The 11,923-nt window shown below is 44.1% G+C and overlaps 3 protein-coding genes across 3 annotated transcripts; 1 reads left to right on the top strand and 2 right to left on the bottom strand.

Moving 5' to 3' along the window:
• Nucleotides 1–2,156: 2,156 nt before the first annotated feature.
• On the top strand, nucleotides 2,157–2,573 carry TSTA_110430 (uncharacterized protein; the record flags this gene model as incomplete). Its single annotated transcript, XM_002488574.1, has 3 exons — nucleotides 2,157–2,324; nucleotides 2,381–2,416; nucleotides 2,538–2,573. 3 exons carry the CDS (start codon nucleotides 2,157–2,159, stop codon nucleotides 2,571–2,573), a joined length of 240 nt encoding a protein of 79 aa, XP_002488619.1.
• A 1,424-nt stretch (nucleotides 2,574–3,997) lies between these two features.
• TSTA_110440 (uncharacterized protein) lies at nucleotides 3,998–4,731 on the bottom strand (the record flags this gene model as incomplete). Its single annotated transcript, XM_002488575.1, has 2 exons — nucleotides 3,998–4,453; nucleotides 4,516–4,731. 2 exons carry the CDS (start codon nucleotides 4,729–4,731, stop codon nucleotides 3,998–4,000), a joined length of 672 nt encoding a protein of 223 aa, XP_002488620.1.
• Nucleotides 4,732–9,562: 4,831 nt separating this feature from the next.
• TSTA_110450 (uncharacterized protein) lies at nucleotides 9,563–11,627 on the bottom strand (the record flags this gene model as incomplete). Its single annotated transcript, XM_002488576.1, has 7 exons — nucleotides 9,563–9,715; nucleotides 9,843–10,062; nucleotides 10,278–10,473; nucleotides 10,574–10,613; nucleotides 10,836–10,985; nucleotides 11,039–11,386; nucleotides 11,448–11,627. 7 exons carry the CDS (start codon nucleotides 11,625–11,627, stop codon nucleotides 9,563–9,565), a joined length of 1,287 nt encoding a protein of 428 aa, XP_002488621.1.
• Between the last annotated feature and the right edge of the window lie 296 nt (nucleotides 11,628–11,923).

Below are 11,923 nucleotides of genomic sequence, written 5' to 3' on the forward strand. Positions count from 1 at the left end.
TCACTTTATACCAAATTCACAACACACTTATGGTCCTTTCCCGCCTTTCACTTGCGCACAACTGCAATATTCGTCACAAGCTCCGTTTCAAGTTGCGCATTGCAGCAGAAGTTTGCACTCGAATAGCTACATGTCATCCCTGCCCCCATTTCCACACTCCTATTCCAATTTTGCGCTTACAGAAAGCATTATTGTGCCCTCAGAGCAAGCAAATATGTTGCCGAATTGCTCCTTGACAATGCAAATGAGCTGGCCCCGGGGAGCTACTAATGACGTCCATCAGTTATAGCATCGCAAATATGAATAATTAAAAATTACTCTAGTAAATACCGCGATTGTTTATAGTATTTCGATCCCTCTTTGTGGGTGCACTAAGGTGCATATACGTACGTACGAAGCACTTGAGTCAATCTCAATAGGTGATTCTTTCAGTTCTGTGTGTTCACTTCTTCTAAGTACATCATGTTCCAAAGCCGCGTCTATATAGACCTTCTCCTGAACTGATTTGTAAGCTATCCCATGGGCCATGGGGTAAACCTGAGACCATTCTCTTACACATAACAGTTTCGGATTGATCGCTTCATTTGATGGCTTCATTGGAAAGCCAGCTTATCTGACACATCTCGATTGCATGAAGCAACCAACACTCTTTGTCACTATGACCGAAAAAGTAATAGATCGGGTAGATATAAAACATTAGGCATCTAATCTTTTACCCAGGCTTAGAGGGGATTTGCAGTCCTCATTGGGCAGTGTGCAAAAGACTGCTATAGACTGATACGCCGTTCTGATGAGGAAGACGAGTCCTATCGTTATTGGAGATGTCCAGGACTGAGGATGTTGACTGAAATACCACGGCTGTGTGGCGATCACTATTTGGATGGTATCAGACGAGGGATCTATAATAGTACCGGCGTAGAGCACCACCGCTATGTAGAGCAGCTCGCCGTTAATACAATCTCGGTGACCATAGTGGTGTATTTTGATCATCGAAAACCTCGGATCAAGGGTGGCGGACATCGCGCAGATGGAGGTATAGAAAATAATAAGATTCAATACGGGGTATAGACACATCAAAAAGGAAAGTGATAAGTTGCAGAAAGGAATACGGTCGTCCAACACAAGAATAATTCTATCCAGGGGAAAAGTATGCCATCAAAGCAGGGAAATTCATACTAGAAAGTAAGCTCTTTAGGCAATTTGTTGAGAAGCGTACAGATAGATCTCTAGCGGAGCGGTGAGTTCTCAGGAGTGTAATAGCCACTAAGTAACATGCGCTCTAGCAAGCATATACCAGCTTGTCATTTCACCCTTCTTTTACAGTACATATTTAGAACCATGATTTTATGCCCATTATCATAGGACTGGAGCTAGCGATCATGATTAGGATACAAGCCATCTCGTTACCGTTTCACCTCGGCATGTCTCATATCGTCGGGATCTCAGTTACTGTGATATTATATAGATGGATAGGTGTTTTCAACCTATCCTCCTAAGTGTCCCTGGTTTTCCTAAGGCGATCGCATTCAATGAGTCAGTATGGCCCTCAAGTCTCTGAAGTAAAGAACTCCAGTTCTTCTCCGTAACTGGCAATTTCTTCATCCACCGGAAGACTCTTTGCGGAAAATGGCTGCGGACGTGGCTACTTTCTGGTGTGAATATCAATACGCTGAGGTATAATTGGAGGGGTACACGTTCCACGATAGGGTAAGTATAGGAGATATAGCTTTGACATCCTGGATATATTGACAGAATAAGGGGCAGGCATTTGTCTGTAGAAAACTTAGTTAACGTTCAATATGCCCGGCTGTCTTACTGATGCAATAGAATGAAGGCAAGTCGCTGCTTGTATACTCTCCGCAGCCCTACCCACCCAGATCAGGGTTTCTAATCAAGGTAGGAGATGTTGGCGCATAAAATCGTCAACTAGATCCTTGTCAGAATAACCTAGGTTGCATATATTCTCCTTTAGAGTGGCTGATATTAGGAGCAGGCATCTCATGAAAAACCTTCTATACGCACTTTCTCGTCCACCTGGAGACCTTCTAGGTCACATCTGGATGGGTTGACCAAGGCAATCTCAGTACAAGGGATCATGCAATCGAAGCTCATCACTTTCTGGGGTGTGAAGGATTGAACGAAGAAAAGTTAGCACCATGGCCAGCTATATCAAACACTCTGAACCCATATTCGATGGCTTGCTACTGTCTACTTTGGCACCTATAATTTTCAATCAATATCCAACTGATCCTGTGCCTTTCGATGATACTTCGACACCATCTAGACGTCCACGAAGGACATTAACCAATGGCGATAACCGCAAAGTGTGCTTGTATCATAAAAAGCACAAGTAGGCTAGACAAACTGAAATTGCAGGTAGGTGGTCCTCGGCTTCCCACGCTTCACTTTCCGATATGTATGTGTCTTTCCCATTTCTAGTCTTTCCTCCTACATATTCTTGATCGTTTCATACCTCCTTTGTTGGTAGCAATATAACTATAGAACACATGCTGACTAATACTTGTTGGTGTGGTCAGCAGCGTTCTTTGATCCAAAAATACATGATTAGCTGACCACATTGTCTAATTGGGGTAAGGCAACTCTACGACAGTTTAACCATAACCGCTAAGATGTCTTTTAATTAACCATGCTACGTCTTACGTCACAGGCTTTATATAGGACCCCAAAAACTATGGGCAGCGCTAACAGTACTATAATAAAAAGACAATATCCAAAGTAAAGCCAGCAGCTAGTTCCATTGAGGGAAGGCAAAGCGTCTAATATGGAATCCAAGATCTGCTCAGAAAGATATGCCACTATTTAGAGGGAACCTATAGGGAGATGGTAAGTTTGAAGGAAAAACTTAGCAAACAAGAGAAAACGATTTAGGATCAAAATGATATGATTAGAGGCCTACAAATCCAGCTGGAAAGATCCCAGAATCAATCTGTTGAAGACTGCAAGCAGCTCCCTAAACAATTAGATATTATAGCTAACGTCCCATCGCGCAGCGTCTATAGAGGCCAACTCACAGAAGTGGTCAGAAGCCAACCTGCCTAACAACCAAGTACATCACTAAACACTTGTGGTGCCGCCAGCGTACGCTAACACATTATTCTGCACAATCAATACGTCTCACGTTAGAGAAGAAGACAAATCTAAGGCCTAGGTAGTTAATATCAGGCACCTGATCGAGAAAGAGACAGGGGAATGAGAAAACAAAAGACTGGCGTCGTGCGGCAGTGATTAAGACCATGGATCAACTTAAAGTTATTTGCAGACATGAACAGGAGGTCCACCAGGTCGACGAAGCTGCCCAAAAGATCGATACACAGGGAATGAGAATCCTATGAGACCAGCTTTACCAGTCAGAATCTACAATACCAATCGGACAGCAGTCCTGGATGTGGTTGGCAAATATCCTGCCAGGAGCAGCCAAGGCTTTGGGAAAAGAGACTATTGTCGACATTGCTAAGATCTCCTGGCTTTGTAAGAAGGACTCCAATAAACTTTATGGTGGTGGCATATATCACTAAAGGGACCGACGCTAAACGCCTTATAGGAGGCAAATAGTTCGATATAGCAGAGAATCTGCGTATACTCCTGTCTCTGAGCCACGAGCAAGGCTGGCCCAATGTTATACTAGCCCTAACCCAAGCCACTCTTCCATGATTCTTGTTCACAATATTCACAGTATTGAACAGTAAGATGGGTTGTATGATTATCCACAATAAGTAATCGCCAATTCTTTTAATTGTCTGTATGCTAGTTGAAATGTTGAATACATTTAAAGATAATAATACTGCTTAAAGCTGGTACAGTAAGCCAACAATTGATAAGTACTGCACTCTGAAAGCTAGCCTTGATGTTATTATTTCCTGCCTCGACTAGGCTCTCCCAGTGCGCGAACTACTCAACACGGAGGTATAATTGTAGCTCAAGCATGCAATCCTAAAGGACAACCGTATGTGTAATTGGAATAATATAGGTATTGTGGCTAAGATGGGAAAATGTCATCGAGCATGTGGGGTGGATAAATGGGAAATAGATAAGTTCCTCCCTCTTGAGCACCTGGGGTCGCTTCAGGGGGTCTGAAAGAGGTCATGAAATACCACGGGATAAACGAAGGATCTTGATATAAACCATAGTTCTGTTGTGGATACGCCTTAAGCCCATCTATATAGCTGCGTCTATCCAATGTCGACGAGTATGGCGGTATATTGGACGCGGTACTTTGGTAGTCACCTGATGAATGCAGGTTTCGCTCGATCACAGGTGAGACATCGTTTTTGTAGTCCAGAGGAGTATTGTAAGATCCCATATCTGTCTCTTTCTCTATGGGAATAGGTAGCGGATACGCGGAGGAATTCGAGCTTGGAAAAGCATGATTGCAATCATGCCCAGTAAATACCGTGTATGCCTGCGACGAAGGCCCAGAAGTATTAAGTGTTGACTAATATCACTATTAGTATCTGATTTCTGTGTCGATATAGGTATGGAACCGAATATACCTACCTCACCACTCGGCTTTCCGATCCTGCGTCGAGCTGCTTCCAATCTCAAGGTCACCTTTTTCTTGCTCCCTTTTGGCTTGCCCGCTCGATGTGCAATGCCGTAGCTGCATTGGAAGTTGCGCTCACTGCAACGATCACAAACCATGCCACCAGAACAGCGAACCTTGGAATAACGACACGCCTCGCAGGCTGCACGGTATCGCTGTGGTGTGCTCATTTTGTCTATCGAATGCGCCATCTTTCTTGACTAGTGCTTTTCTGAAGCGTGGCTAGATTAAATAAAGACACATCAATTTTTGTGAAAAATATGGATATATACCTCGCTATTCTTGAAGTCACAGAACTAATAAGTCAGAGAATGAGCGCGCTACAGATATGTAGAGCATAGCCACAAGAGTGGCAACCTGAATTCACCCTTAGTAGGAGGATGCGAGGCGTAATGCATGAGTCTGCCTTGTACTTTATTATTGAATTAGACTGCAGTGTTTCTTTCTTTAGTATATTACTGTATCTTCGCTCCTATCAAGTGAGTATGATAATTTTCTCGGATCACTTAATTCCGCAGCCCGTACACCGTACCTGAGTTGACGTAGCCCCATATCACCCTTTTGTGCCTAATATTACAAAAACTTTTAAACGTTCTTTAGCCATCTTCGGTTTATCTGCCTCTACAGGATTGAATATCGTGTGTATCTCTCTGTTGGCGCTGTAAATCAAAACAGGACAAGGATGGCATATGGCTTGAGGCTAAGAGAGGTAGCCAGAGGCAAGGAATCATAAAGTCAAACTTCCCACTCTTCGTCTCTACAACAGAATTCAGATTACAGAGTACTTTAGAGCGAAAGGAATCAGAGCAGGAAGATGAGTTTGGAACAAATTATCAACACTAATTTAAGCACGATTCGGAAGTCCTTCACCTGTTGTTTTACTCCACCCCTTAAGGCTGTCGCCTGAAGCTAGTCCAAACAGGATTATTTGATTTTTAAAGATTTGTTTTATTGATATATTACACTAGTATTGTACTGTAGCGAAACATGAAATACCACAATATGCTTGCACTAGCTTTGATCATACCCTTGAGTGCAGAGCAAATAAATAAGTGTGTAAAATCTGTCTGTACTACTATTATGTAACCACTGGAGCTCTTTTCGCTCTCTTTCAAAAAAGTGTTTAGAAACGCTAGTATGGCGTAGGAATAAACTGATCTAGAAATAATACCTCTTCTTGTACTACGTTACTATGAAACTGACAGGCTAGACGCAGAGTATTTCTATTGCAGCGGGGATAACACAAGCTCTTATCACGTAAAGTTGATACAGCCTTTTCGATATGTCTTAGATGCCTAGTAAAGACTCTTAGTGGGTGGAATGAAGTGTGGCTGGTTGAAACTCCCCCCCCAAAAAAACCCACTGTCCAGTGGGACTGGTCTTTCTCATGCTCAGAACTCGTCGTCGCCCGGACTAAGTGTGATCATACGCCGGTCTTGTGGCTTACTTCGCCCCATTCTATTTCAGTCATACCACGTAGTATTCTTTACATAGGCAACTATGGCTTGTATTTATCTCTGGACGCTAGCGATTATGCCTTGTATTCACCGCTGATCGTATGTTTGGGCATGAATATGAATGAAGGAGATATACGATAAACGATTATAAGGGTTTTGTTAAGGGCTGACCCTAATATTGGTTAGGGCTACACCCTCACAAATACTGCGCTCCATACACTATTCTCTATTAGGAAAATGTCTCTATCCGAACGTACCCTATCCGAACATGAAGGTATCCACAATTCCGTGCTCAAGCTAAGCGAGTTGGAACAGCCCCATTCACCCTTTGCATATAAATTTGTACGTCTGCGCGAAAGCTGTTTGTTCTCTTTCCTTCCTTCTTTTCCTCATGTACGTTATCTACTCGAGAATGAACCTATAGTAATTCATAAGGTGAGACTGGCACGTAGCAGTGCTGTTTCTACCAGGGAATTGTCCTCTATAATGAAGCATCAAACCCCTCGCTTTAATACGTGTTTCTTCCTGATTGGTACGCCAGTTGGGCCTCGCTGCGCTGTGCGCTTCACCAATAATATCTAACACTAAGCTAGCGGTAGCCCTAATATGTGGTTGATAACAGGAAAGCGTCACGCTCTTGACAGATCTTCACAAAACTCATGAACTTCGACTGTGAGGTAGGGCAACAATATTTATTTAAATACGCTACAACCTAGTAGAATGAGGTTAAAATCGCCTCACAGATTGCATAATGCTGTTTTTTGTCGAGAAAGCCCCTTTTCGAACACCAGGATCTAATACGTCATCGAGTCCTGGAGGACTCGTGGAGAAGCGGTCTGACCCCACCAAGGATGCGCTAAGCGTCGGACACGAGAACAGCACATCCGCGAACGCACACCCCAAGGACCCTCGCAATCTGAGTGTAGTCAGGAAACGAAATGAAAGAAATCGGACGATCAAGGAACTTCAGGTGCCCGCGATTTTGACTTTGTAGAAGAATATACATTCACTCCAGTTCCTTGATCGCGATCGTGCCTATCTGATCGCTGAAGTGGATCCAACTCTAGCCAATCAATGCAGATGTCACGGGCATGTTTCTTTTCATGCTCAAATCACATTGGATATCCGGTAAATACACGGGAAAGAATTCCCAGAGCTATGGGAGACACGGGAGATCCGGCGAGTCAACTCGCAGCGAAAGCTCTATAAATACACAGAGGAGCATGGCATGGATTATAACAGGCTTCAAGCTATAGTGCAAGTTACGCAGAAAGCGCGCATTAGAGACGGAAATGGCAATTCGTGGCAATTCGTGGCCTATCGAAGCGCATGTACTTTACCGTCAAACGACTGAAGGATCTCAAATTCAACCAAATCGGGTCATTGTGTATCCTATTTCGGACTAGTGATTCATTTGTAATTCTTAAGCATATGTATCTAGGCCCCTGGGGCCACAGGATGATTGGGCAGCTTTAATGGATCGGCACGAACGAAACCGGTGAAGCTGTCGGATGAAAATTGCAGCCTATGGACGTTCTGGACCTCCCTCAAGTTCTCTGTTATGTGGTGTCGTGTTGGATTGTACGTGACAATCTCAAGCGGTTTATCTCAACGTATCAAATTATGTATGCAAGAGTATGGAATCCTTGATTCTTGTTCTTATTCTAGGTACAGTAAAGGTGGAAGATATCTCTTACCCCCTATTCGGTGGATCAGTGTGTGGCTCGCTCTTATTGGCTGACAAGTCTCATCTGTCTGATTGGCTGGATCAGCTTAGCTAATCCAACATGTCGCATAGAATAGTTAACGCTACTTTAACAGGCATACCATCTGTCTTAATCATGAGCCTCTGCTGTTTACGGAAAAAGAATAATTTTATCTGGTCATCTCAAACACATTTGATAGCATAAAAAGTACTACGCCTTTGCACAGCTCCACCTGTTTTAGATGTAGCGACTCTTTTAATCATGTACTTCTTGAGTTGATAGTACTTCGGAGGGCCAAGCCTGAGGCTGATTACCGATTCAGTTACTTTTCCTTTATGCCAATCACTTTGTATCCTACCATGGTAGTTATATGTGCACGTTCCTTTATCAGGATTATCACGGTGGGTATGGTAAGGCACCTTTGAATGGAGCCCTATCATACATCACGGATTTGACCTAAATCTGCGATACAGGGCGTGCCTGTATCACATTGGACACAGACAGGGCGCTAAAGCATTATTTCTGGGGGGAAGTAACGTTAGTGATGAGGTATGGTGTCCTATAAATATAGGCCATTGCCGCTCACCAGATAGTTTCTTTGCTCATACTTGTTAGGGATTGGCCACTTGTCGCACCTACAATTCTCCTACGCTCTTCAGTATATATTCAATCATCATTCTTCTTTCCTATCACCAAACACTCTGACACCGACCTACAACTCACTAAAATCTAGTACCTTTCCACCCTCCCCCCCCCCCGCGGCCCAATCGCTTCCCACTACTCTATTGCACAAACCCGACTTGACTAGACCGACGCCTGCTCAACTCAAGTGTAGAGCGATACTAACGAATCTAGTTACAGAATTCAAACTCTTCAACCACATCGTCACTAGTTCTCCTGACTCCTCCACTATCTGGGACAATTTTAGCAAGAGCACAACGCAGCCACAACAACCGCCGCGGGACGGAGCTCCAAAGTCTGCCACGCAAGTCTTGATTTATCGGCTCAACCCGTTTAGACAGGTAAAGCTGCCTCACCGCTACCAACCCGAACTCACCGATCGCACTCCTCCCTAATCGGAACCCTGCTGTTAATTGGTATAAAGCGGCAGGAGGGGATTGATATTCTTTCAGAATGGCGGAAGGTCCTTTTTTGTTGAGTGGGTTGACGTCCGTGCATGTTCGTCAACATTTTCACGTTAAGTATTCGTTCAATGAAAATGTTTCTCCAAAGTTGTTCAGCGAATACTTTGAACGGCGGCTTAAGTCGCAGGAAGTGAAGCTCTTCTGGTGGGGAGTATATCAGGAGAAACGTGACCCCAAGATGATTCACGTGTATATACAGACGCGGTATTGGGCGTTTAATGGGGAAGATATTGAGGACCTAGAACTTCCTAGCGCCAAGACGGAACAAGCAGTTTTCTGGTATATGGAGCGAGGGACATTCTTGCAGGCTTGGCCGAAATGTACAGTAATTAGAGCTCCGAAGGAATAAAGGATGAGGGGGGCCTGTTAAACTTAAACTTGCTCCTAAGATCATATGTGAAAACAGTTATAGAAAAACTATATAAACCTGTTGAAATCAATAAAGAAAATCTGTTTTCCTAAGCATCTTTATGCTGAGTCCCGATATTCTTTATCATATTACCCCTTAGGGAACATCAGCCATATAAGCGTCTCAGAATTCAGGCAATGTCTCCGAATACTTAGAACATCTCGTGCGTTGCTAAACAGTCTCTCGATATTTACTTCAGTAGACAGACGAAAATAATCGCGTACAGCTTTCGACATTAGGGGATAGTTGAAGGCATGCAGCATTCGCTTTCCAACATTTCAAGATCAAGTGAAATACTTGGAGACGGATATTTTGGAATGAGGACTAGGAACTTGGAAGTTTTGGGTTGTATGTAGCAATCTTAAGCGGTATATCTCAACGTACATGTATCTTCTCCAAAGTGTGCGGTGGCCTATCTTCGGCGGCCGCAGCAAGATCTACCTGAGGGGAGGAAAAGGGGTGAGAGGGGGGTTAGGAATATGTTGCTTCATTTTTCAATGTTATATTAAGGTTCGGATTCGAGTTCCTGTTCCACTCTTCCTCTGCAATCGCGTAGTTGATTACTGCATGGGCGGCCTTCATATCTGATTGCCAAAGATCCGGATCCGAGCGCGATTTTCCCCTAAGAAGAAGGATAGATTTCCTCATTTTGAGTTTGTGCTTTAGTTCATACCTCCTCCCATTGTTATCCATCTCGTGTAGCGGAATGGGAATTGTTCCACTGTCTTGCTCGCTTGTACAGGCGCAAATATCGGACTCTGATGCGCCTATCTTGTTCAAATACCTATTTAACCTTGTCTTTCCTGTCTGAAGCTAGGGTAGGATTTTTGCTTCTCTGGTTCATTCCATCCTATAAGGTTCTTGTATCTTTTTTGGAAGACCTATATCGATAGCTGTTGGAACCGCGGTGAATCCCAATGAGGATGTTAGCATGACACCCCATGGAGATTTAACGAAGAAGCGACGTCGATTTAAGCTCAATGGGGGAGGCTCAGCGACCGGTTTAACGGCATGATCCGGGCCTTTTTTGGCCCAAAGTTTTGAGCCTCATAGTATTTAGATAGTTTATTTTGACCCCTCGGAATCTTCCTCTTGGTAGCGAATTTGAATCCATTTGTTGACTCCATATTAGCGCTCTTTTCGTGCAGAGCAGGCCTCTTCGTGAGTTTACGGTTTGGGGATTGGTCTTCCTTCCCTATAAACCAACAAAGGCTTTTGATTATTTCCCAATATCTGCAGGGAGAATCCATTCTTGTTGTCGTTCCACAAGGGTGAGTACAGCAGTCTATACGTACCACCTTGCCAAAATTCGTTTTGTTTTGTAATTACAGGTTGCTAAAACTCTCTACTATGCAGGACATCATTATTATTAAGAGCACAAATATTACTTATTACTTGTCTTGGACTTACTGATGATCGTGTTACCCATTAGAAATTCATGAGTGGTTAGGCTTTGCTAGACGGCAAGATTTATTCAAAGAAAGAACATCTAATCTTCAACTCAGCTTGCTAATGAGTATACTGGACAGTCATAGGCATCTAATCGTGGAGACGCACCACCATTTGAAATGATGGTGGCGGTGGAGAGTGATAATATGAGTCTAAAGAATATCCTGTTGCAGGAGGGCCCGTGGAAACCGGTGCTAAATTAATCGGTTCAGGATACACGAGCGCTGCTCCTGAGCTGCGCCAACCTCCTCGCTGACACTAGCAATATATTAGGTCACGGAGTACTGAATTGGCGTCTTAATTAAACTTACTTGATCCTGAAATAATTGGTGCTGCAGAGGAGGCAGAATTCGATTATCAACGTGAAAACAACCATGAGGATGATAATAAGCACCCTGTAGTGGTGGAAGTGCCCTTTCGGCCATAACTGGGTCTTGAGGTGGAAGAGACTGCCCATGAGCACCATTCAAAACAGATTTATCTCCGGGATAACCATCACGTCCCTCCTGAGCCCGCGGACGAGGATGAGAATACGCTGCATGAGCGAGAACAAATGCTTGCGTTTGGGAAGACACGGGTTTGAAGATACATTCCTGATTGAACCGGACGCAGTGGGTGCAGCGTCCATTAGAGGAGCTCTCCAAAACGAAGCAACGAATCTGTATGTGTCAACCATGACTTGTACAAAACTATACACTGTAGCGGCAAGATATAGCTGACCTTGCGACGGCGACAATAAAGGCAGGCTATGGCTGTTCGCTGCCTCGGGGTGGCGGCTCGATAGGCTACTCGAGGTCCTAGTGGAGGTAGAGCGTACATGTCGGGTCGTTGGTAAGAACCAGTAGCTAGGGGAGGACGCAAATGATGAGAGCCTTGGGTCTGAGAGTGAACTGCAGCCATGCCAGGTGGTGGTGCCAGAGGATATGCAGAGGAAAGGAGGATATGCCGATTGGGTGAACGCTGCTGGTTACAGGGAATTGGAGGATGCGATTGAGGGAAAGAGCGGCGGCGGTTATGTTGAGGAAGGACGCTATTGGCTTAAAGACCTCTACTGATAGTGAAGCGATGGAAGATTGATTGGTCTAGCATAGAAATATGCGGAGATCCAAGGCCACTTTCTGGTGTATGTAACAGCAAGGAAGGGACGGTCAGGTGGGAGATAAAGTTGTGAAAGCCCGCATCATTTGGGTACGTGT

The sequence above is a fragment of the Talaromyces stipitatus genome, genomic scaffold, assembly GCF_000003125.1.
Source record: "Talaromyces stipitatus ATCC 10500 scf_1105507295491 genomic scaffold, whole genome shotgun sequence".
NCBI lineage: Eukaryota > Fungi > Ascomycota > Eurotiomycetes > Eurotiales > Trichocomaceae > Talaromyces > Talaromyces stipitatus.